The sequence below is a fragment of the Nuphar pumila genome, chromosome 5, assembly GCF_984573655.1.
Source record: "Nuphar pumila chromosome 5, dmNupPumi1.hap1.1, whole genome shotgun sequence".
Classification (NCBI taxonomy): domain Eukaryota; kingdom Viridiplantae; phylum Streptophyta; class Magnoliopsida; order Nymphaeales; family Nymphaeaceae; genus Nuphar; species Nuphar pumila.
Window position 1 is genome coordinate 129987557 of NC_143253.1, and position 27040 is coordinate 130014596.

Here is a 27040-nt window from a genome sequence, read left to right on the forward strand (position 1 = left end):
GCATCACACCCTTTAAAGGCGGGGGTCACTTCAGCAGTTTCTGACCTGAAAAAATGGTAATATATAAGGCTGCCTATACACATGGCGCATCATTTGAAAGTATTAACACCTTCTGTTACAGCTTCAGTGTTAAAAAGTCAAAAAGCTTTTTGCACCTACCACAAACCACAAAGAGACATGAGGGTCACCTGATCTGACAACCTTGGATGCTGCTCATCCACGAGATGACAGAAACCTAACAACCACCTTTTTTGTTTTTACTGCTTTAGATTCAGATCATCTACAAGACAGAGATGGCCCTGAAAATTCTTCTTGCAAAACATGGTGCTAAGATTTATTTAACAGGACTTAGAACTAAGAATAAACATATTAAACTTAGGGTAAGTTTGATTGTGTTTTTAAAAAGTGAGTTGATATTTCAAATCTTATGAGATCGTATGAGAAAGTTAAACTCACTCTTACAAATGAGATTCACTTTTTAAATCTCACTTTTGAGGTATGTGCCAACTCATTTTCTTTAAGTTTTTTTGCTAATTACTTTTATGAGGCTTGTTTTTTAGATTCTATGTCAAAGAAGTTCTAAGTTTAGTTGACAGTATTTTTTGCACTTTTTTTTTTTTTTGTTTTGTAAAAAAAGCTCAGGCTAAGCAGACCCCCATCCCTTATACAACCATGCCAATGGGATTCAAACTTTAGAAAAAGAACCTTTGTATTCCCAATGTCGCACTTCCTCCCTCATATTTCAGGCTTCAAGGCAATCTTCTTCATCAAAGAAATGCAGTCGCCCTTCAACTTTTAAAACTTGGTTGGCCTCCGAATTAGGTTGTGTAGTATGGGTTACAAGAGATTAGTTTTTTTCAGTCCCAGTTCACAGTTTCACGCTAAAAGCTGCAAGCTTTGGTGCAAAAAACTGAAGTGTTTTAATAATGTTTTACGCAAAAATCTGAGCAATATAAACTTGAAAATAAAAAATGGTCATATAATACGAAAAAAAATACATGACCCAAAGGGTTTGGCGAAGTGGGTTGGGGCCTAAGTCGTTTGACGGGCAGCCTAGGTTCAAATCCCATGGGCGTCACCCCCGACCAAGCTGAAGCTTGGTGACTTTTTGGGCTCGATAGGTAAGCCCTCAGAGTTTTACGCTGACAAGACAGCGATCGTAAGTGTTGGTGGCTTCCGCAAAAGGGCAAAATTCTAGGTCCTCCTGGTTGCCACCAAGGCCAGCTAGCCAATCTATCGAACTCGGTAGTTAAAACGGTCATTTTACAAGACGCATGGACTCGATTGAATCACTTTGGAAGGATTTCAAAGCGGTTTGAGAATATGACATTTTAACAAAAAAGGGACAGAAAAAGACAACAATTAACAGTTTCAAAAAAATAAAATAATAAGCGACTAAAATTCAGACACGTAAAGCATGTTAAATAGTTTCATATAAAACCAAAAAACATCGTTTTTTTTAGGGTTTCAATGTTTTGGGTTATTTTGAGGGGATTTAATCTCAGTGTCAATTAATTCTGAAAAGACAAAGTGTTTTGTAGTCTTTAGAATAGCGTTTTTCAGATTAATGACAAAACAGGAAACAAAAAAACGATGATAAGAAGCATACAAATCAAATGGTTTTAGCAGCGACAATTGAACAACTTCTTTCACTATTTTTTTTTTTTTGCATTTGTAGTAACTCGAATAAACCGCACCCGATCTGATCGGGCTGGCTCAGCCTGCTATACCTACGGTTGTTGTGCCAGCATCATAAAACTTCGAGACTAGGACTTCTGCCCCAAGGACCAATGTTACGCATTGGCTTGCTCAGAAAAGCAATGCCCATGAGAATCGAACCTTAACTGCCCGTCTAGCAGCCAAGGCTTGGCCACCCCACTATACTAACCCCTATTGGGGGCAACAATCACTTGCTTGCAAAAGCTCCCTTATGTCCGATATGAGAGCGACTCATGAGAATCAAGTGTTGGGACGTTGCAAGTTCGAACCCCAAATGGTATGGTTGTATAACTGGTAAGGGTCGAACTAACCCTAGTTTTTTATGTCGAAAACAAATAAATAATAATAAATGTTAGGAAAACTAAAGAGAGACCATTTACTGCAATAAACGTATCATTAATTTAAAACAATGTCCAATTGGAGTCAACTACAGTGAAGACAGACAGTTGGTGCGTGAAAAATTAAGTATAACCGTTTATCATAAAATTACATAAATACCCAATGTAATCCAAAATTTCACACCGAAGACAGGTAGGATGAAAGTGTCACTTGAGACAAAGTGAAATATCCATGCAAAGTTTTCTGCCCGCAACTTCCTTCCCGGGCAGGTTGGTCCACTGGCAACAACCGGTAGAACCCGTAAAAATGATGACGTGGCACCACAAGATGTGGTCAATCGGCGGTAAATAGATACATATATAGTATCATATTCCCGTTCGAGAATTTAGTATAAGAAATCCGAATCTCTCTGGTTGAGTTCTCTGCTCGCTAAAGGAGTTCACGAGTGGGACTCTCTTCCTCTCTCTTTTTTTTTTCTCCCGAAACCTTACTTTTCTTTGCCCTAAATCAGAGGGAAATATCGTTTTCACAGGTGGGAAATTCACGGATTGGATTTGATCCGACCGTTCCTTTTCCCTTCCTCCGTCTTCGTCCTCTCCTTTTTCTTCCCTCTTTCCCTCGGCCGGAATCGGAACTTCTGGCTGGTTTCCCGGCGTAATCTGCTGGAGAATGTGAAGGGAGTTCCGGCGAGTGGCGTTTCCTCCTCCCGGCCTCCGGCGACACGGATCGGCCTGCGGTTCCCGTTGGACACGGAATGGATATGCCGATAATGCACGATAGCGATCGGTACGAGCTCGTCCGGGACATCGGCTCGGGGAATTTCGGCGTCGCGAGGCTGATGCGGGACAAGCAGACGAAGGAACTCGTGGCGGTGAAGTATATCGAGCGCGGCGAGAAGGTCTCTCTTTCTGATTTAGTTTCTTTCTTTTCTTAGCCTGCAAATTTTTCTTTTTCTTTCGTTGTTCGAAGTATCTGGAATTTTAGGATTGAGTTTCGTGGAGTCTGGTCCGTTTACTTGGAGAACTTCTCAGTTCTTATCGATTTTTATGGGTTTGAGTTGGTGGATATCTTGTCTTTGATCTTTGCTTAAAGTTGACCCTTTTTTAGCTTTTCTTTTCCGCTGGTTTGCTTGCGAGTTAGTTACTCGATAGTTTCGTTATCATCATTGAGAGATTGAAGTTTTTGAACTCGTGTATTGTTGGAAACTGGTTAGTTACTTGGTTAATTTCTCATTTCTTATCAATTATTTATGGTTTTGAGTTTTTTGATGCGTTGCATTTGATCTTCGCTTATATGTTGTATCTTTTTTTTTTCCAGCTTGTCTTTTCCGCTGGATTGATTGTAAGTTAGTTACTAGATTTGTAACGAATACGTTTTTTCCATCATCAGTTGCAAGGTTGAAGTTTTGATCTCATATATTGTAGGAAACTGCTCTGCTCTGGATGATTTTGAGCCTTTTTTTATGTCAAAAGAATGTTCAGGGTTTTAACTTGGGGTCATAGAAAAATAGATTGTTTTCCTTTCACAGATTGATACAAAATTCTGTGCTTGCGTTTTGGTTGTTTCACTTATTTTTTTCTTTATTTTTCAGAAAGCACTCTCTTTTGGGATCTTATTTGATCTGTTTTTCTGTAACAGATTGATGAAAATGTGCGGAGGGAAATTATAAATCATAGGTCATTGAGGCATCCGAACATCGTTAGGTTCAAAGAGGTTTGTTTGAGTCAGTGTGGATTCCTACGTTTTCTTTGGAAGGAATTGTGCTGACCTGTGTGTGTATAGGTTATATTGACACCAACGCATTTGGCGATTGTTATGGAGTATGCAGCTGGTGGGGAGCTGTTTGAGCGTATTTGTAATGGAGGACTCTTCAGCGAGGATGAGGTTGGTTGAAATACGTTTGATTTCTCTTGTTCTTCCAGCTCTTCATTCTTGCATTGTTAAATCCTGTTGTCTGTGCAGGCGCGCTTCTTCTTTCAACAACTAATCTCGGGCGTTAGTTACTGTCACTCTATGGTACTTGGTGCATTCTTTTGAGTGCTATTCTTGTCAAACACTCATATTTTGTTGTTGTTACTGATGATGTAAATTTTTGCTTGCTTTATCACGAAGCAAGTTTGTCACCGAGACCTAAAGCTTGAAAACACACTTTTAGATGGGAGTCCAGCTCCTCGGCTGAAGATCTGTGACTTTGGCTATTCAAAGGTAAAAATGATGGTCAGGTTGTGCAATGCCTGGATTATATGGTTGGCACATATACGTAGGAAATTTTGTTTTTAATGCGTTTGCCCGAGAATGGTTTCATGTATGAATATATACACACATTACTTGCCCTTGTTTATGCCTCTTCAGGCATATGCATTATTGTGTGTTTGGGTAGCATATGGGATCCTCTTTCAAATTTTGATTTTGGTGGCTTCACCCTTGTCACCATTCAAAATCCCGCTATCCCAGGGATCACAATTTCTGCCTTATTAATAATGTTAGGAATCTCCCTGTTGTGAAAATACAATTTTTTGTTAGTATTAAATGCTGTAGAATTTTGTGATGCTCAAGATTTTATGTGATTTCAATTCTTCGTCACTTTAAAACCAGGTTGTTTTTTGAATTCTTTCAGTCCTCTGTGCTGCACTCACAGCCAAAGTCTACTGTTGGCACCCCTGCGTACATTGCACCAGAAGTACTACTCAACAAGGAATATGATGGGAAGGTAATCTAAGCATATCTGTTGGGCACTTTGTAGAAGTACAAATAACAGAAACACATTGTTATTGCTACCACTGCTTCTGCTACTGTTGCTACTATTATTGTTGTTGTGGCTTTTGGCACAATTTATCTGACAAGCTTTGCTAATTGTCAACTTATGTATTGTGTTAGTGCCTTGTACATTTAGGTTGTTTAATATTGTGTATTCTGTTTGAAGAATATGTTACATAAATATCTTTAGTTCTTATCTGGCAATCTATTTGCATGGTTTGTTTTTCTGATGTTGATCATTCACAAGTATCATGTGTCTACTCTGTGCTTTCCTTTGTTTATCAACATGTTTTCTCTGAATGTGAATTTTTAAACGAAAACATTCTAAATGTAAAATATATTATGGAAAACAAGAGGCACCCCTAGTTCCAAGTGCTTTACTGTGTTTCAACCATAGTCACCTTATCGTTAAAGGTAATTTCTCAGCGAGGGTATTTCTTGGAGAGATTTTCAAAAGTTGATAAATCTTGGGAGTTTAAAATTTTGAAAAAAATATAAATAACAACAAAAAAACTAAGAAAATAATAAGTTTTGCATTATTTTTCTTTCAAAATTATAAAGAAACATGTTTTAAAGGTTTTAAAATATAAAAGAAACAAAAAAATAGTAATGAAAACTTAAAATAAAAAAAAAATCTGAAAAAATATCGCGCTATTTTGAAAATATCACGAAATATTCCCGCTATTATCTGCTGCCTTGAAATAGCCGATAATATCGTGATATTTTCAAAATATTGGTGATATCGGTGACAGTGGTTTCAACATATTATCTCTCTGGATCTCATGTTTCCAAACCTGTGATTTTGCTAGGACCACAGGACATGCTATTTATTATTTTTCTAATTCATTCTGATCTGATGCAGATTGCTGATGTGTGGTCTTGCGGAGTAACACTATATGTCATGCTAGTGGGTGCGTACCCTTTTGAGGATCCTGCAGAACCAAAAAATTTTAAGAAGACTATACAGGTTATTACTCAGATGACCTCTTTTTGCTGCAGCATCAGACAAGCTACCATTGGATAAAATTAATCGACTCGACTGTTTCGTTATTTCTGGCAGCGAATTGTAAATGTGCAGTACTCTATTCCGAAGCATGTTCACATCTCTCCAGAGTGCCAGCACCTAATCTCAAGGATTTTTGTCCCCAATCCAGCTATGGTTAGTAAAATATCTGGCATCCTTTCTGCAAACCCCTACCTTCCCCTTCTGAAGTGGTTCTCGATATTAGTTTTATCTTCCACTTATAGACTTAGGCTGCAGAGGTGGTTCTAACTTTCACTTATTGTTTGCTTTGGAACAACTAAATTCCTTTCATGTTACAGAGAATTACGATCCCCGAGATCCAGAAGCATGAATGGTTTTTGAAGAATCTTCCAACAGATCTCACACAAGAAAACACAATGAATTTTGAGGAGCCGGATCAACCGATGCAGAGCGAGGATGAGATTATGCGGATAATATCAGAAGCTACAATCCCTCCTGCTGGTTCATGTATGAGTCGGTTCCTGCCAGGATCTATTGACCTAGATGATGATGATGATATTGATGACCTGGACTCTGATCTGGACCTTGATGTTGACAGCAGCGGGGAGATAATCTATGCTATGTGATTTTTGTTAATTTTACCAATGGTGCTGTCCTAAATATTTATTTTGTGTTCAGATTATGCCTTAGGAATCATCAGATTAGCAGAAACTGCTATCAGTGATAATGCTCTTCTGGACTCTTTTAAGTGTTTAGATCAAGGTCTAGAGAGCGGTGGTAGTTCTTCAGTGTAGTGTATTCTATACCGTTCTGGTTCACTTGATGCGTGTACATTCTTGTACCCAAGGGGCTGTTTGTTACATTTGGAATGGCTGTCAACAGCCCCAACTGCAACTGTTAATTATGTTTAGACTGGCCAGATGACAATTGCCCTGGCATTGTATTCTATATCTGTTGTTAAAAGTATTCTGTAGCTTTACCGTTCTATTAACATAATGTTTGGTTATATATTTGTGGATAATTTGGCATTAACTTTGTAGGATCTTTGTAAATCCTGTCTCTAATGAATGAGTTATCATATGAGCCAGCAAATGGTTTCTTGTGATCCATAATGCAAATGGTTTTCTTGTGATCCGATATATGATCATCAAACATCCCTGCATTCTCCTCTGCCCCGCTCATGGTTGGAAGCATAACAGGAACCCTGTGCCATTACTTTACTTGGTTTAGCAGAGTTCAAGCAAGGAGGAGGACGGGCATGGTGTAAACCAAAGGCGGATTGAGCATAACATTTTTTTTTTCTGAAAGGCAAGCTGTGTTTAGGCAGACCCCTACCAGATAACTCTTAAGCCCCATGTGGCAGAGGGATTCAAACCTGGGCCTTCAACTTGGCACAGGACCCTGCTTACCACATGGGATACCACCTCTGTGGTTTAGCATAATAGTTTTTATTGAGAATTGTGTGAATTTTTTGTTAGGGAACCCTGCTTCGACCTACCGATGGATCGAAACAAACACGAAAAAGTAAAAGGAAAAATAACAGTCACACAAAAACAAGGATTTTACATGGTTACACGAGAAGTGCTTACGTTCATGACCGCACTGAGCCTTCTTCTTTATTCGATTAGATATACAATATAAAGGAAGATGCTTCCTTAAATAGGAGTATTAATTTTACATGGAATCTACTAGTGCGTCTGGATACAACAAGGAAACTAAGTGTTGTAGTTTGATCCTAAAAGGAGTTTAGGGTAACATTACAAAAATACCTTTCAAGCTTATCAAAAAAATATGCTTCCCTACGACCCTTTGCCAACTTATCGCAAAGTTGAATCTGCAAAAAATAAGGATTTATATCCAGGTACGAAACATGCTCCACACTACATTTTTAGGTCCTGTTTAACATCTCTACCCGTCTATTGAGAAAGTTTGTGGCCTTAATGGTCTAATTTTGTTAAAGTATCACCGAAACTACTTCAACATAAGGCATCTGGATTTTCTCTGTTTTCACTTTTGTAATTGCAGATGGGTCTCAGGGCAACCTGATTGTGCATAAAGGGATGTATTTTCTCTATCTAAGTTTGGATCAAAGAAACAGGTTTGCAAGTTAGAGCAGGGTTCAATTTTTCCGGCAGTGCATGGGCTGCAAAGACGATTAGCCCGACCATCAAACGCAATAACCTCTCTCTCTTTGATAACTAGGGAAACTAGGAGAAGTAGGCTACCCATTGGCATTAACTATCAAAAATTGTGTCAGGATGCCATATCCTCCACAAGAAGAATCAAGAAGAATGGTTACCGAAAGCAAAAGAATATAGAAAGAGGAAGATAGAAGATGAGTGTTTGAGGCAGCAAAGGGAATGTCCAATATATATATATATATATATATATATATATATATATATATATATATATATATATATATATATTGGGAAATGAAAACCTACAAAATAGGCATGTTAAATGAAACAAGATATTAGATTTTTGATGTTTTTTCAAAATTCTGACCCTATAGATGTGTCCAGCATGATCGATTTTCAAGAAATTGATACTTGGATGAAAAAATGGTATTTGAAGCCTAAAAAATTTATGAAAATTGTAGGTCATTGATTCTTGAAACCTTATAAAAACCAATCCATGCATAGAATAGAATGCTCCAAAAACTGATTCCTATAAAAACAAGCATATAGCTCACATCTATATGGTCAGAATTTCAAAAAACACCAGAAATCCAATATCATGTTTCATTTAGCACCGAAACCATTTTGTAGGTTTCCATATATTCTTAAGAGAGCATTTTTTGTGCAGTGACACTATATGATGCATCGCCACTGCCGCCGTAGACAGCCACCCATCTCAACATTTCTCGATATGGAGACCAAGCCCATCTCAAGAAATGCCAAGATGGGTGGCTATCTGTAATGAAATATGCTGAAAAACAAAAAGTGCATTAAGCACTTACAACATCCACTAGTGAACAAACAAAAGGGCTAACACCCAAACACACAAGAGACAACACAACATAAAAATATAAATGTCTATTATTGAAAAGAGAGAGAGAGCTCTCAAGAGTGAAAAATACAAGAGGGGTTCACCCCTATTTATACACAAAAAGAAGGGGAGGAGGAGTGGCCTTATGGCCTTAAAAGAAGAGCCACCTAGGGGCTCCCATGGAGTCGTTGGGAGCCCCCAACGGTCACAAATGTGACCGTTGGGGGCCCCATCGACTCCATGGTGGGGCCCCTTTTAGGTGGGCAAAAATATAAAAAATAAAAAGTAAAAAAAGAAAAAAGAATTTACAAAAAATATAAAGAAAAGAAACAAGTACCCCTATCGGGTACTTGTGAAATGACTAAAATACCCCTATCGAGTATTTTAGATAATACATATATATATGTATATAAACATATACATATATATGAATTACATATATTTTAACACCCTCCCTCAAGCTTTACGGGGATATAACCGAAAGCTTGTTAAGGAGAAACAAAAAACGAGGAGCAACAAGGGCCTTAGTGAAGAAATCCGCCAACTGGTACTCAGATGTGACATAAGGTAGTGCTATGGTTCCTCTCAGGTATTCATCACGTACGTAATGGCAGTCCATCTCAATATGCTTAGTACGCTCATGGAAGGTGTGATTGCTTGCAATATAAATTGCACTTTTGTTGTCACAACACATCTTCGAAGGAGTAGAGATGACAATGCCTATATCACTGAGGAGACTTCTTAGCCATACAAGTTCCATGGTTGTAGTGGCCATAGCACGATATTTCGCTTCCGTTGAGGACAAGGATACTTTGTGCTGCTTTTTGCATCTCCAAGAAATCATAGAGTCACTTAAGAAAACACAAAATCCCGTAGTTGAGACTCGGTCATTGGGATTTCCTCCCCAATCAGCATCAATATAAGCAATTAAATCAAGTGATGAGGAGGAAAGAAAAACTCTATTAGTTATGGTATTTTTGATATATCTGACGATCCTTAAGACTGCACTCATGTGCACGGTTGTAGGTGCATGTTGAAACTGACTGACAGAGTGGACATCATGAGCTATGTCTGGCCAAGTAATGGATAAGTAGGTTAGAAACCCAACAAGTTGCCGGTAGGGAGTAGGATCCTCGAGAGGTGTTCCATCTTCCAACCTTAACTTTGCATTGATGACTTCAGGGGTTTCTGTCTTCTTATCATCAGAGATACCAGATTTAGAACAAATGTCAGCAGCTAGTTTCATCTGAGAGAGAATGTACCCTCGAGGAGAGTACGCCACTTCAATCCCTAAAAAGTATCTTAAGAAACCAAGATCAGACATGTCAAAATGTTCTTTGAAAACTTTCTTAATATCATAAATTCCTTGCTCATCACTTTAGTGATGATCATATCATCAACATAAAGTAGTAAAATAACTACTGAAGACCCTGCACTTTTCACAAACAGAGCAATGTCAGTATAACATGAACGAAAATTCAAACTTATCATTACATTACTAAATCTATCATGCCAAGCCTTTGGGGCTTGTTTTAAACCATATAATGCCTTTTTAAGTTTGAGAATTTTATTTTTACCAATACATACTCCTGGTGGGGGATCCATGTAAACTTCTTCATTTAATTCGTCATTTAGAAATGCATTCTTAACATCTAGTTGATAGATCAACCATTTTTTCACTGACGCAATGGCAATAAGAGTCTTAACACTAGTCATTCTAGCAACAGGTGCGAAGGTTTCTTCATAATCTATACCGTATTCTTGAGCATATCCTTTAGCTACTAACCGTGCTTTATAACGTTCTAATGAACCATCACTCTTAGTTTTAATTTTGAAGACCCATCTACATCCAATTGATTTCTTTCCAGTGGGTAACAAAGTTATTTCCCAGGTTTTTGCCTTTTCAAGGGCACTAAGCTCTAAGTTCATGGCTTCAACCCATTGGGGAATGCTTTTGGCCTCATTATAGTGTGAAGGTTCATGAAATGAGTGCAACGCAATTAGACACGCTCTATATCTTGGAGTTAGGGACTCATAGAAAACAAACCTATTAGGAGGATTGGAGATCCGACCGGATCTCCTTAAAGAGGTTTCTTCTATGTTGGATCCTTGAGAGTATTTTTCTAAGGCGCTCATTTGAGTTTGTTGACCACGCCTAACATAGGTTTGGATTGGTCTATCACTTTCATCTATAACATTGTCAAGAGGAATATCCTCTAGATCATTCAAGGACTCATTAGAGATTTCCTCTTCTTGAGGAGTCTCATCTTCTTGAGATAGAAGATCAAATAAAAAAGCATATTCACTTTCGTCAATATCTTTAGTTTTCACAAAACCATTTTCATTTTCCAAAAAGGTTACATCTTTGGATACATAGAGTTTGTTATTTTTCAAGTCAAAACATCTAAAACCCTTTTGATTTTCTCCATATCCCAAGAAAACACATTCAATAGCTTTAGGAGATAATTTGTCCCGTTTATGTGTAAGGACAAAACATTTACATCCAAAAATTCTTAATCTATTGAAATCGGGTGTTCTTTCAAATAGTTTTTCATATGAAGATGTATTTTGTAAGGATGAAGATATCATTCTATTTATTAAGTAAGTTGAGGTTAAGGCCGCTTCGGCCCAAAAACTCTTTGGAATTTCTTTGGAAATAAGGAGTGTCCTAGTGGTTTCCATGACGTGTCTATGCTTTCTTTCGGCCAAGCCGTTTTGTTGGGGAGTCCTAGGACACGATCTTTGATGACAAATTTCATTTACTTCTAAATAATTTTGAAATTCATTTGATAAATATTCTCCACCCGAATTGGATCTAAGAGTAGAGATATTACTTGAAATTTGATTTTTAACTATCATATGAAATTTTTTGAAGAAGTCAAAGACTTCGGATTTTAAATTGAGAAAGTAGATCCATACATAGTGTAGTCATCAATGAAAGTAACGTAATAGGAGTACCCTCCTTTAGACATGACCGGGGAAGGACCCCAAACGTCCGAATGGATTAACTCAAAAGGTCTTTTGGACACAAAAGTTCGCTTTGAAAAAGGAGTAGATTTCATTTTGCCAAAAATACAATTCTTGCAAACAAAATGTTTCTCATTACAAAATTTCTTTCCAAATGGAAAAGAGTACATTTTTGAGAAACTTGGATGTCCAAGTATTTGATGCCAAATTTCAATATTTTTATCTTGGACATGGTTACAAAAAGAGTTAGTGGAGAGTTTCAAGTTGCTCATGTAATAGAGATCTCCCCTCCTATGGCCTTGCCCAATCTGCTTCCCAGACCGGAGATCCTGTATAGAGCAATCCTTAGTTGAGAAGGAGATTTCACATCCATGATCACATATTTGAGCAACAAAGAGGAGATTTAAATTAAGTTGAGGTACAACTCTCACGTTTGACACAAAGAAATCTTTTGAAAAGTTTAAAGTTCCAAAACTTTTTACTTGTAAAGATGTACCATCGGCAGTTAAAACATAGGAGTTTTTATAATTATTACACAAATCAGAAAACTCATTTTCAAGTGGGGTCATATGAAAGGAAGCTCCAGAGTCAAGGATCCAAGAAGACATACCTGGAGGAGAGGAAAAAGCTATGGCGGCACCCGAGGTTGATGGTATCTTGAGTAGAGTTTGTAGTGCTTCCGATAGTTAAGCAAGAGAAAAAGATTCCTTCCCTTTGATGGTTTCCTCTTTCTTTTGAGTAACTTCTTCAACAGAAGCAACCTTATTTTTAGGTGCTTCATTCAACTTAGGGCAATTAGGTCTTATATGACCCGACTCTTGACAATGATAGCAAATGGTTTTTCTATAGTTGCCATTATAATTATTTTGCCTTCCAAAATGTGGAGGTTTGTAAGCTTTCATATGGTTGTCGGGTTTCGATACGGCCAAGACATCATCTCCTCCTTTAATCCTGCCAAGACGAGTTTCTTCTTGGCATATTTCGGCTATGGCATCTTCCAAGGGAAGAGACTTAGATCTATGTAGAAGGGAAGATCTAACTTGTTCATATTCGGGCCTAAGCCCATGTAAAAATTGGAAAAAATGCTCTTTTTCCATTTGTTCTCTTCTTAATTCCACATCCACACTAGAAACCCATTTTGGTTCTAGTAAAGATAGTTCATCTCATAGGGGACCAAGAGTGCTAAAGTAATCCCTTACACTCATTTCTCCTTGCTTGATAGTTCGAATTTTTTCTTGAAGAAAGAATTGACGAGCAAGGTCTTTTTGAGTAAACATACCTTTCATAAATAACCATGCTTCATTAGCCATTCAAAACTTGGCAATGTTGGCGCAAATCTTGAGCTCCACATTGTTCATGAACCAAGCAAGAATCTTGGCATGCTTACTTTCCCAATCTTCCACTTTAGATTGGTGATCTTCAATGGCCTTCATGCAGGCATTTTCTTCAAGAGCTTTTTCTTGATCACCATTCATCTTAGTTAGTTGGAGTTGTGGTTCCGGAATGGTGCCCATAATGTATCCCCAAAGTTTTTTACCTTTGAGGTTATTCTCCATGGCGGCGGCCCACATCATGTAGTTGGAGCCATTGAGCTTAAAGGAGAGATCAATCTTTTGTTCTCCTTTCATTTTAATCACTCACAAGAGGATAAATAAAGAGAGATACAACAAGAAAAAAATATAGCTACACAACTAGCTATATTAAGAAGAAGAGCATACACAAGGCTATGATACCATGTAATGAAATATGCGGAAAAGCAAAGAGTGCATTAAGCACTTACAACATCCACTAATGAACAAACAAAAGGGCTAACACCCAAATACACAAGAGACAACACAACATAAAAATATAAATGTCTATTATTGAAAAGAGAGAGAGAGCTCTCAAGAGTGAAAAATACAAGAGGGGTTCACCCCTATTTATACACAAAAAGAAGGGGAGAAGGAGTGGCCTTATGGCCTTAAAAGAAGAGCCACCTAGGGGCTCCCATGGAGTCGTTGGGAGCCCCCAACGGTCACAAATGTGACCGTTGGGGGCCCCATCGACTCCATGGTGGGGCCCCTTTTAGGTGGGCAAAAACATAAAAAATAAAAAGTAAAAAAAGAAAAAAGAATTTACAAAAAATATAAAGAAAAGAAACAAGTACCCCTATCGGGTACTTGTGAAATGACTAAAATACCCCTATCGAGTATTTTAGATAATACATATATATATATATATATGTATATAAACATATACATATATATGAATTACATATATTTTAACACTGTCAGCGGCGTTGCATCATGCAGCACCGCTGCATATAATGTGAACACTATTATTAGCTTATATTGATGTTATTAAAAATCTACGAGAGAGAGAGAGAGAGAGAGAGAGAGAGAGAGAGAGAGAGAGTAAAATATCCCTATCAAGCACATGGTTACAACTACGCACTTATGAAGGACAACTACAATCCCCAACACAGTCAAACCTGTACTTTCCACACAAGGATGAAAATACCCCATTACAATGAATATATTGCAAACATAATGCATAGTAAAAGGGAAATATTACCCATCACCTTTATTTCTAACAGTAACATATATCGATCAGAACACCTCAAAATACTCTTATTCAGTTGAAATCATTTCCAAACATATAACACTATTCAAACATCAGCACATAACAGGGAGACTGCCACTTACAAACACAAGAAACAAAGTGTCATTCCACGTGCACTGAATCCACTAAGACTTACATGGCAATCTAGCTAACTAGAGAAGAAATTTCAAGCTCACTTCTTCTTTGGGCACATGCAGCTTTACTTGGCTGAGAGCATGCTCAAACGGCTTCCATAAACCAGCGGTATCCTCATCACATACAACTGCTTTAAGACCTTTCATCTGCATTACTGATGAAGGTAGTTCGCTCAGACCTAAACACCACCTCATATAAATTCTTTTCAAATGTTGCAGTTCACCAAAGTTGTCGGGGAGGCTCTCAATGTTTGAACAGTGAGACAAATCTAAAAATATCAGGCTTCCAAGTTTACATAATGAATCTGGCAGGCCTTCCAAACTTGTACATGAGTGTAACCTTAGGACCTCTAATCTGCTCAACATACCTATTCTATCAGGTAACTCAATTAGATCAGGACAGTTTGTCACGCTCAGTTTCTGCAGATTGGTAAGATTGCATATTCCAGGAGGCAATGTCTCCAAACCATTGCAGTAGTCTATTTCTAGCTCTGTCAACATAGGAAAGACGTTCTGTATATCCCAGTCACTAACTTGACTGACCTCACAAAGCACCATTACTAGCTTCTGCATGCTTGGCAATGGCCCTGTAAATGTAGAAAGAATGGGGACTGATATCCTCTCTAGCCTGATTCTTCGCAGATACTTCAGAGAACCTAATGAGGACAAGCCACTTAACTCTGCAGGATGCACGCTGTGTTTTGCAATAATCAAAACCTTGAGATTTTCCATTTTCTCTAAAAATGGAGGTAAGCAGTATGACTTAGCTGAGAAGTTCAGGATCAAAACTTCAGCACGAGGGAACAACATATCAAACCAATTCCAGGGACCCATTTCACCTGCATAGACACCAAGAAAGCTATAATTTGTTATTTGCATTTGAAAACTCAACAATATTAGGTGTAGGTTACTCATGCTTACCACTGTGTATAGAAACAATCTGAGCTAGGGATGCTTGACCTTTTTGTTGCTGACCAGTTTTAGGAAGATCTCTTGGGCACATGATAAGCCTTGTCGGTTCGTGGCCACCATTCAACTGGCTGGTATAGATGGCCAATTCCCTCATCAGATCATGCTGAAAAACAAAGAGGTCACTAAAGCTTCCATCTGCATCTCCAGCCTTGTTCCTGGTGAGATAATGACAATCACGCTTAGTAGAGGAAAATTCAAATTTCAATCCTATATAAAGCTAGATACATACTGTGTTCGTTCAAAAAGCATGACAAGGTTTCTGCTGGCGAGTTCAAGCAAAGCAACATAAGCATCATCTTCACTTAGGCCATGGATTTCAACCCACATGTCAATGATAGAGTTAGCAGGTATCTTTTCATCTTCAGGAAAGGAACCCAGGTCCATGAAACACTCTTTAAGTACCTCATTCAAAGAAATTAAGCTGGTGCTTAAGCAATCCAGGAGATCTTTGTGCTCCCCAAAGATTTGGCTTCCTTGCAGAAGCATATGTGCCGTCTTACGCCATTTCCTTGCGGGTTCCTGCCGCAGTGAGCTTCCTATGACTTTTAGTGCCAATGGGAGACCTTTGCAGCATTTCACAATCTGCAATGCGACAGACTGGATATATCATCTAATGTCTCGAGTTTCTGGATTCATAAAACAGTGATTCATGGGTATACATATAGGCGTATAACTATATACTGATCCATTATTTATGTAAATGACTAACACCTAAGTTCTTGCATGTAGAGAAAAATATAGAAACTACATGAATATTTTATCTAGTCATACCTGCTCCAACTGCTCCACCAACTCAGTGTCCAGTTTATCAAGGGCTTGATCGGGGGTAAAAGCTGAGTGACAGAATAGGTCCATGGCTTCTTTTGGTCCCAGCAATTTTAAAGGGTAAACAAAATCAAGTAGTTTGAAATTGATTCTAGATGTGACAAGCATTTTTAAGCCAATGTTTCTGAACAGAAGTTTCTGGAGTACTGATTCAGACCAAACATCATCTAGGACCACTAGGACAGGTTCTGGCTTTCGCTTGTTTAGATTGTCTGACAGCTGATTAATTGCATCATTCTCATTTAGGAAACAAGGAAAATAACTGGCACTGACCAGCCTTGCCCATAGTCTCTGATAGATCTCTAACAAGTTGGAAGTGTCTGATACGGTAACAAAAACAATCTTTGCAAACTTGGCTGGAAATGTAAAACAAATAAAGCAATTAGCATCACTGACATTCAGTGTCCAACTTTTGCTTCCTTATTTGAAGGAAAACAAGCAGTATCAATAAATTGCAGAGGCAAACTATTATATACATCTTTCATTGGCAGGAAAAAAGAAGAAAACGGACTCTTGAGTATAACAGATATTTCTTCTCATAGCAACCTAATCATAGGATCAAGATTCTTTATGAGAATGATCGAATTCAACATTATATAAGTACCTAAAAGCTCATTTTTTTTGAGAATTTATTCAATTGACAGGGAAAGGGGTGGGAGTAGCTTAGATCCATATCCAATTTTTATGATTTTGGTTTTCATTTTTATATCTCCATTTCTTCATAATGCCGTTTACATATTTTCTGAAGCACATAATGATAGAACAATGTTTCCACTGTTTTATAATTGACTAATATAATGGTGACACACATTACTACTATGTGCATGCATGCACACACACACATGCACATGTACATATATGTGAAAGCTATCAGCTTATACATACATAACTTGTATCTAAGATATTCAATTGGATGCATGTGTGAGAAAAGTTGAAAACAGAGGAAAGAAATGGAAATTATACCTTGAACTGCCTCATCTTGACAGAGCTTTGCCACTAAGGTTGTCTTCCCGCATCCTCCACAACCGCATACTCCAAGCACAAATACATCTTCACTGAACAAGGCCATTTTTAACTCTTCCAAGGGGGCACTCAGGCCAACGATTTTACTTGGAACTTCAGGCATTGCATAACTAGAGTAACCCATAATTCCACCATGAACATTGGATCCTATACTCATGCTACTCAATTCCTTGTACAACTTCTTTGCTTCTAACATAATCTTTTTGGTATTCACAAATATTTCAGTTTGCATGTTCATATTTGCAAACCTTAGCAACTGTTTATCTAACTTCATTAATTTCTTGGCATATATGTACTTCTTCCAGATTTTCCAATTAGGCAGCTTGGAACACTTACAGATCAACTTCTTGCCTTTATTCAATATATGTAATAGTTGAGCCATGTCCTGTTGTCTTTGAAGTGTTGAATCATCTCCCAGTTTGCTATCTCTTAGTTCCTCATCTAACTGTCTAACCTCCTCTACTCTAAGTTGTAAGGATTCCAGAGTTTTTTGTACCCGATCAAAGTACACTTTAAATTCCATAACATTATTCTTCTCCTCCAAAACAACTTTTAGTAAATCTGCGACCACAACACCTACTACTGCTCCACTAATTAAATCTGACATTCCAGCATGGACGTTAGATCAGAGCGATAACTGTAACTTCACAATGTAGTAATAATGACTGAACGAAATGCTTCTCTAATCGTGTCTTTAAGCTCCAATAATTGGTCTAGACACATCCACCTTGTTGCTCACTATTATTTCACCAAATTTCGATTCAATCTTTCAACTGTAAGAATCGATGAAGCCCTCTGTCTTCTTACCTGTGTATCTTCCGATCGTCTTATTGAAAAAGACTGAATTTTGGCAACAAAAAAACAAAATCACTCCAGCAAATTTACAGAAACAACTGCTGATAAGTGTAACAAGAGTCTTGAATTCTTGACTCATCAAGTTATTTAAATATTTCAGCCAAACTAAACAAATCTTACAAACATGAGCAAAAATAACAAAAGGATTTAGCAACAGATATATATCAATTCAAAAGAGCTAGAACCATAATCATCTTGTCATCCAAAACCAATAGAATCAGACATAACAAACCAGAAAAAGGTGGAAAATATGGAGTTTTGGTATTGAAAAAGCTAAAACAAAGGAAAAAGCCCACACTCTCAAAGCTCTAATTTATCTTTGTCCTTTTTCTCTCTCCTATCAAAGTTCTAAGCTTCATGATTCTCTTCTTACTCGAGAAAGGCATTGCAACTCACTTTCTTAATTTATTTCTTTTTATATATAAAGTAAAAGTAGATTTGTGCTTTCTATAGCTAAAGAAGCCATAAGAGAAAACAAGATTTAACATGTAATGCTCTGTTTGGATGTGTTTTTATTTATTGTTTAAAAACATAAATGAAAATACATTTTTTAGAAAAGAATCTTGACTTTATTTATAAGTGATTGCTTGGATCACAAACTATTCAAACTATAATGCAAAAGAAAGAGATGAAAAAAGAGAGGCATGAGCGCGGTAACAGTGGTGGTGATGATGGTAAACAATGAGCAATGATGGTACTGTTGAAGAATGAGCTATGTCACATAAGTGCAGGTGCAGATGTGGGTGCGACATGATACGACCCGCAGCTGAAGACCCACTCGGCTAGCTGCATCAGCCTGCCCACCCCCACCGAAAGAGCACAACAACAAGCCAGGCGCCTGTGGCACCCTGCCCTGCAGGGCTGTGTATGCAAATAGCAGGGGGAGGGGTCACAGCAGGCTGACCCAGTAGTCGCAGGCTTGCGTATGCAGGGCTTCAAGACCAAGCGATTGATACGCTCCCACAAAATGGACCGCCCCAGCAATACACACTTTCTCCCAGCTGTGTGTGGGAGGAATGGCTTGCGTGGGAGAGCGACCAATCATCGGCGCACAGGCCCTAGCAGTGCACTGAAGAAGACTGACGTGTGCAGGAGGCCACGCCGGTGGCAGTGGAGTGTGCAGGAGGTTCCCTTGCAGCAGGAGTCGCTTTCGGTAGCCCCTGCGGCAGGTGCGCCGCAGGGGCCTTTTGTGGCAAGGAAGGCGCCCCATCCGGAGCACCAGTGTACCGACCCCCGCACAGTGTCCCTTTTGGTTTTTGGCGCCCCAGCCATGGGAGCCCATTTTGTAAAGGCTTATAAGCCTCCCCCCTTGCTAGGGTGTTTTTTATCGAATAGTAGGCGCAAGCCCTGGGCCGGACCCATGCAGTGGGTAGCTGAAGGGCGTGGTTCTTCCTTCGGCCGGCCGGTGGTCGCGTGGCTCACGACCCCGGAGTTCATGGACTCGCACAATGAGTAGCCAGGGGACGTGGTTCTTCCCTTGGCCGGCCGGTGGTCGGGTGGTTCTCGACTCCAGATTGCGTAGACTCGCACAACGAGTAGCCAAGGGACGTGGTTCTTCCCTCGGCCGGCCGGAGGTCTCGTGGCTCTCGACTCCGGATCTCTCTTCTTCAGCTTCGGCGGCAGTAGGCCACGGTGTCGTGCACCTGCTTCTCTCCGCAATCCCTCGCAACACCGCAAGTTACCGCGCAAGCCTCCGCTGCGCAACGCTCCACCCCACCATCAGTACAGTCCTCGCGCGCACGTAGTGGGCAGCACGGAGGGCCCCCTTCTGGTGCGGCCTCTCGTCGCCCCCTTCCTCTGCGGCAGCCCATCCACCTTTAGCGCGCTGCCCCTCCGCGCAACCTTTTGGCCACGGCCCTCCATCCGCAGCATCTTGCATCGCTCGCACCGCGCGCCACTCTCTGCAGCACCACGCACACCCTCAGCGCGCGTCCCCTACTGGCACGCGGGCTCTCACGCACCGGCTCTACCTCACGGCTAGCCCCCGCGTGCCCTCCCACTTCAACGTCTTGCCCGCCCTTGCCGCACTCCACGCATCCCGCGCGCCTCGACGCCGCACGCCTCAAGCGCGGCCGCTCCTGTCGCCCCTTGCGTGCTCTGCGCGCCTCATCGCCGCGCGCCTCACGCGCGGCCGCTCTTGTTGCCCCTTGCGTGCTTTGCGCGCCTCACGCACGGTTGCCCCTGTCGCACCCATGCACCTCAATGCCACGCGCCTCCCGCGTGGCCGCATCCCACGTACCCTGCACGTCTCCATGCCACACACAACCTCTCCTCTTACGCGGTCCTGACAACAGAAAAATAACAACAGAAAAATAACAAGTAGAGTTTGTGCTACTGAATTAGCTAAAATTGATAAACTCAATAGCATAAATTTTAACATTTGAAAGATGTGATTTTTTTTTGTTCTAACTCTAGATGGCATCGAGAATGCCCTTACTACTGAGATGAGTGACTCTGGTCCTATTGCTTCTAACGAGGTTAAAACCTCATATACCAAATACAAAAGGGACAACATGTTAGCCAGAATTATCATGTTAACATATATGGATGATGATCTTATTAGGGTTTTTGAGGATTACCCTACCGCAAAGTCAATGTTTGAAGTTATATCCAAGAAATATGACACAACCTCAGAAACACACATTCAACTTCTCTTGGAGCAATACAATTCATGTCGTATGAAAAAAAATAACAATGTTGTTGACCATATCAACAAAATGTTGGTTATGGCTAAGGACCTGACAATTGTTGAGAATGTAATTTCTGACCGGATGCAGATATCCATCATTCTGCATAGTTCACCATCCTCTTGAAAGATGATACAAACTGCTCTTAGGTTGGATTAAAAAAACCTAACCTTGAAAGAACTCTCTGCTCAACTGAAAATTGAGCAACAACACATGCAATAAGAACAAAAGAGCGAATTACACTTCGCTAAACATGGACCTTCTCGGGCTATAACCCTTCTAGATGCCCATAATTCAAGAAGAAATACTTCAAAAAAAATGACAAATATGATAAGAAAAATGGTCTAACATTCCGCAAGCCGCAGACAACCGCCTCACAAGTGAAGTGTTTCAAGTGTGAAAAAACTAGACACTTCGAGAGAGATTGCAGGAGTCGGAAAAATCATAACACTAGCAGAAACAATGAAAGCAATCAACAAAAGGAGAGGCGAGATATTATTTGCGTGATATCAAAATGCTCTTATGCGGACCAAGCTCTTTCTGGTTGGTGGGTGGACTTTGAGGCAACACAATATATTGCTATGACAAAGGAAGGAATGGTGGACATGATCGACTATAAACCTGGTGAACATTGAGTGTACATAAGCAACAATACCTACTCTGATGTTATGGATGTTGGGACTTATCAGATTAAAACCTTTAAAAATAATATTTTGTTGTCCAATGTCCTGTTTGTACCATCCATGAGACGTAATCTATTGTCTGTCTCAACTTTGGTTACCAAGGGTTTGAAAGTTTGGTTTTTACCAGAAAAGGTCACTATAGGAAAACATGGTCGAGTCCTGTTTGATGGGGTCTTTGATTAGAACCAAGGATTATTCAAAATTTGTGACTCAGACATGAATAAAATCACTTTGACTTCTGCTTATATTGATACTATCTTTAATGTGGATGTAAATATATGACACCAACAACTTGATCACATTAACTTAAAAAAGATGAAAAAACTTGCTAAATTATAATTAATACCTAATTTTGATTAATCGTTATTTCATAGATGTGAACCTTGTATTTATGAAAAAATGACAAGGAAACTATTCTCACAAAATGTCACTAGAGCATCCAAATTATTGGAAATCATACACAGACATATATGGTCCCTTCAGGACCCCAACTCATAAAGGAATGCAATATTTTATATCATTTATTGACGATTTTTCTAGATACAGTTATGTTTATCTTATAACTTATAAATCTAAAGCATTAGATAAATTCAAAGAATATCGTCAAGAAGTCGAAAATTAAGTTGGTAGAAAGATTAGAGTTTTAAGATTTGATCAGGGAGGAGAATATACCTCAAATGAATTTGCTGAATATTGATAAGTCAATGGGATCAAACCGCAAACTACTACTCCGGGCACACCTCAACAAAATGGTGTGACTGAAAGATTTAATATGACTCTTCTTGATATGATTAGATGTATGTTATCTAACGCTTTATTATCCAAAGTATTTTAGGGAGAAGCTTTACATATAACATATGTCCTAAATAGAGTTCTATGTAAAGCTATTGTCACAACCCCGTATGAGTCATGAAAAAAAAAACCTAGTTGAAGTCACCTTCGTAGATGGGGTTCTGTAGCTTATATAAAAGTTATAGAGCTATCAAGGGATAAACTAGATACCAGATCTATAAGGTATATTTTTATCAAATATCCAAAAGGATCTAAAGGCTATAGATTCTATCACCCAGATAAGAGTTTAATCAAAAGTAGAGATGTTATCTTCTTAGAAAATCAAAACATTGAAGAAGTTATTCCATAAATAAATGAAGACGATCCTCTTGATCTACAATATAATTCTGATGACATAAAAGAACCTAGAAGTAATGACGAACCTTATGAAATAACTCATTCTTATTTTTTTTTGTCAACAGTCTGAGGTTGGATACAAAAGGTTTAGAGCTCCTCCATCTTACTTAGATGACTATTATGTCTATCTATCGGAGGAACTGTGTTATGCTTTAGACATGAATGTACCTGTCATATGATGAGATAATAAACTCACGTGAGTCAACAGACTGGGTAAAAACCATGAACTAGAAAATTGAGTCCATTGAGAAAAATCAGGTTTGAAAATTAGCTGATTTACTTAAGGAAAGAAAATCCATTAGTTGTAAATAAATATTAAAGAAGAAATTCAAATACGATGGTAGCATTGACAAATTTAAAGCAAGATTAGTTGCTAAGGGTTTTTCTCAAAAAGAAGAATTAGATTATGTTGACACATATTCGTCGGTTGCAAAATTCACCTTGATAAGGATAATTCTTGCGATAATAGCTCACTACAACCTAGATCTATATCAAATGGATGTTAAAACCACTTTTCTTAATGGTGAGTTTAAGAAAACCATTTTTATGGAGCAGCCTGAAGGTTATATAATAAAAGGCAAAGAAGATAAGGTATAGAGGTTGAAAAAAATTATATACGGACTCAAGCAATTGCCACGTCAGTGGTACTTAAATTTTTATAAGGCTATTATATCATTAGGGTTTGTGGCAAATAAGTTTGACCACTATGTTTATGTCTGAAAAAGTGAGAGTAAATTTGCTATTCTATCACTATATGTCGATGACATTCTTCTGACTGTAAATAACAATGATATGATTGTTAAAACCAAGTCATGATTAAATTCACAATTCAAAATGAAAGACATGGGAGAAGCATCCTATGTTCTTGGAATTAAAATCACTCAAAATAGAAGCTCTAAATTGTTAAGCTTGAGTAAAAAAAGATATTTAAATTATATATTCAAAAAATTTTAAATGAGTGATTATAAATCAGTTAGAAGACCTGTAGTAAAAGGTGTCAAGTTGAGTAAAAATAATAGTCCAAGTGATGGACAGAAAAGACTAAATGTCCCTTATGCTCAAGCTGTCAGAAGCTTGATGTATGCTATGCTTTGCATCAGGCCGGATATCAGCTTTGTTGTTGGCCTCGTTAGTCGCTACTAGAGTAATCCTGGTTGGCCACACTAGAAAGCAGTAAAAAGAATATTTTGATATTTAAAAGAGACTATAAACTTGAAATTATATTTTCAAGATTATTCTTTAGAATTAACTGGATGACTTTGCAGGCAACAAAGATGATAGTAAATCCACCTCTGGATATATTTTTCTCCTAGGAGGAGGAGCAGTTTCCTGGTCTTATAAATAATAAGGCTGCGTAGCTCAACATACTCAGGAAGCTGAATATATTGCATGCAATGCAGCTGCTACATTTGCCGTTTGGATAAGCTGCTTCATTAATGATTTGAAGTAGGAAATAACTAACGGGCCAATCCAGATTTATTGTGATAATCAGGCTGCCATATCTCTTATGAAGAGTGAAGCTGATAATTCAAAAAGTAAACATATAATGGTAAAATACCATTATATTCATGATATAATTGAAAGAAATGAAATCAAAGTTAGCTACTTACCTACATCTAATATGATTATTGATCATTTAACAAAGGGTATATCAGATGAAATGTTTTTAAAATATGTATCCTGTATGGGATATTAAGATATATCTAAAATAAACATATGTCTAGATGAGAAAATCAAATCTATAACTCATTCCAGGATATTGATGCAAGGAAAATACTCCAATAGTGGGAGGCCAAATCCTGCATCTAGTTTTTTGTTTCACATGGACAAGTGAGAGATGTTGATAACCGTGGCTATGTTTCATGAAAAATATTCACCCGTTAAAGAGAGAGGAGGGCCCACTCTTTCTTTAATGGATGAAACTGCCCTGGATTAGGGCCTTATCCAGAATGATCTCCTCATTCTGAATAAGCTCCAGTTAAAACAACGTAACAGTCACTGGGTAAACGGCTACCCAGAGGAAGATAAACTCCCAACAACCCTCTTCTATAAATTGGAGAAGGGATTACTCACCGACACACAAGCATGAGTTAAAACCCCCTTCGAAGCAAGCCATTTACAAACCGATCTCAATCCCCCTATTGACTCGGTAATCATGATCCTTCATGATGGTGGTGGTGAACATTAAGTGGTAAAGAGATGATGATGGTGAAAAAGTGATAGCCGTGATGATGGTGAAGAAGTGACGGTGATGACGAAGAACATGTTACAAAGGTGGTAGCGGTAATGGTGATGTCGTGACGGTAGAGTAGAAGAAAGATAAATAGCGGTAGTTATGATATAAAGAAAATTAGGTTCTGTTTGGGAGAAGAGTACCGAAAGATTTGGGAGAGTGTCATGGTTACATGATGTTTGTAAACTGATTTGGAGTGTTTTGAGACTTGAAAGAAGAAATTGAAGGGAAACATAAATGTCGGTTGGGAGTCAGCTAACTCTAGATACAAAAGGGAGGTATTTACAAAATAGGATTTTGATGAATTCTTAGTTTTTTGATGGTTTCAAAATTTTTATCCCATTTACCTCAACGAGCTGGCCCGACCTGCTAATAGACCAAGCCAATTAGGCCGTTGACCCAACTGGCCTGGTCAAAGCCCATATTGTAAATTGATGGGTTGGGCCAACCGCCCAGTTGAGGTCGACTAGTTGGGAAAACCTCGACTCACAACCCTCCCGTTATGCCCGTGGGCCTAATTGGGTCAATCTAGGCTTATTATATTATATATAATATGCATATTATATTATATATAATATATATTATGTTATATATATACATACACTACTGGTCAAGCCGGGCCGCGGCTTAATTAGTCGGTTTCGGCTTGGGTCAAACTTGGACCTAATTTATATACCCAAGCCCGGCCTAGCCTAGTCTGTTTTGGTTCGGTTCAAATCGAACTTGGACCTAATTTATAGGCTCAAGCCCAGTTCATGATGGGCTGAGCCGGGCTGCCCGATGCATTAATGGCCACCTCTACTTACAACTACACTCACCTACAGCCAAACATGGTGATGAACAAAAAGGAGTTTAAAGCCTGAGTCCTTGAAAGATTACTTATATGCTTCCAAATAATAAAGAGAATCCACAACTCTTTTAAAATCTGTTTCCCTTGAAATCCAGTTTTGTATTTCTCGTACTGGTTGCAAATCCCTCCAACACTGGTTCCCAAACATAGCCTTAATCAAGTGTATATTTGTTTTCTTTTGTGAAAGAAAATGAGAGGCGCTTTCTATTTATATTTTATCAAAACTTGTTTAATAAAAGCTGCCAAACCCATAACGTATTATCAAAATAAATATAAATACCAAGCTATTTACAAAAACATTCAAACGGGTGTTTAGTTTGGTATCTCATATACAACAATACCACAAAGGAAAAACAAGATTAAAAACCAAGTTGAAGCATCCAAACAAACTTACATAATCCCGCAAATGATCAAGTTGGTCCGCCCGGAAAATCAAAGATGGAGAAAAAGTGCAGAGAATGTCATTTGGCACCAGAAAGAAGGCCAATGTTATATACTTACGTATACGAAGACCCTCGTCAACAACAAAAAGGCAACAACATATGAACTCCCTCGTGCATATGAACCACCTAATGGGATGGGATGCAATGTGTATATATATACTGCCACCAGAGAGAGAGAGAGAGAGTTTCCTAGAAAGAACGTCAAAGAAGGATAGTCATGTAAATCTAATCCAGCAATTTCCTGTGAAGAAGTGCACATGCTGAGAGAGTGACGGCAACGCGTCTTCATTTAATATCTTATCCTAAAGCCCATTCTTGGAAGTCCCTATTAAAGAAAAGTCTCACTTGGGAATTAATAAATATCTAACTGAACATTTGATTGCACAATTCTTAACTTAAAAAAAAAAGGAATGACCCGGAAGACACCCTATAAGCCAATTCGAGGGACAACTTTGGATAAATCAAGCCAAAAGACTAATACTTTCAAATGACTAAAATACATATTCTTCTCCAGGGGTGGGGGCAACGGGCCGGGAGGCTAGATGGGACAAGCCGGGCTATCGGGTTGGTTCGATGAGCTTGAGTTATTTATTAATTTTTTTAATAATATAAAAATTTTAAATTTTGACTATTACATAGTAACTTGAATAACTATTACTATTTACCTGATTAGTTGCAGGAGAAGTTGCTATTTGTTAATTTTTACTACTTATCTAATTAGTTGCACTAATTAAGAATTAGGTTTTCATGTCATATCATAAAAATAAAGAAAAATAAATAGGTTTGGG

General features: G+C 38.5%; 2 protein-coding genes across 4 annotated transcripts; one reads left to right on the forward strand and one right to left on the reverse strand.

Moving 5' to 3' along the window:
- The first annotated feature begins 2446 nt into the window (after positions 1–2446).
- LOC149838704 (serine/threonine-protein kinase SRK2E-like) lies at positions 2447–6808 on the forward strand. The gene is made up of 9 exons (XM_090006756.1): positions 2447–2956; positions 3697–3771; positions 3841–3942; positions 4021–4074; positions 4171–4263; positions 4676–4768; positions 5678–5782; positions 5876–5974; positions 6139–6808. The coding sequence occupies exons 1-9, from the start codon at positions 2813–2815 to the stop codon at positions 6424–6426; spliced, it is 1053 nt and encodes a 350-aa protein (XP_089862882.1). The 5' UTR covers positions 2447–2812; the 3' UTR covers positions 6427–6808.
- A 7335-nt stretch (positions 6809–14143) lies between these two features.
- On the reverse strand, positions 14144–26351 carry LOC149838705 (putative disease resistance protein At5g47280). Of its 3 annotated transcripts, none has more exons than XM_090006754.1 (6): positions 18827–26351; positions 17254–18153; positions 16237–16646; positions 15695–16047; positions 15415–15620; positions 14144–15332 (listed from the first exon to the last, which is right to left on the reverse strand). In XM_090006754.1, the coding sequence occupies exons 2-6, from the start codon at positions 17918–17920 to the stop codon at positions 14512–14514; spliced, it is 2457 nt and encodes an 818-aa protein (XP_089862880.1). In that variant the 5' UTR covers positions 17921–18153; positions 18827–26351; the 3' UTR covers positions 14144–14511. The 3 variants fall into 3 exon arrangements, with proteins under 3 accessions (XP_089862880.1, XP_089862881.1, XP_089862879.1); XM_090006755.1 differs by having other exon boundaries at positions 26204–26335; XM_090006753.1 differs by having other exon boundaries at positions 17254–20452; positions 26204–26335.
- Between the last annotated feature and the right edge of the window lie 689 nt (positions 26352–27040).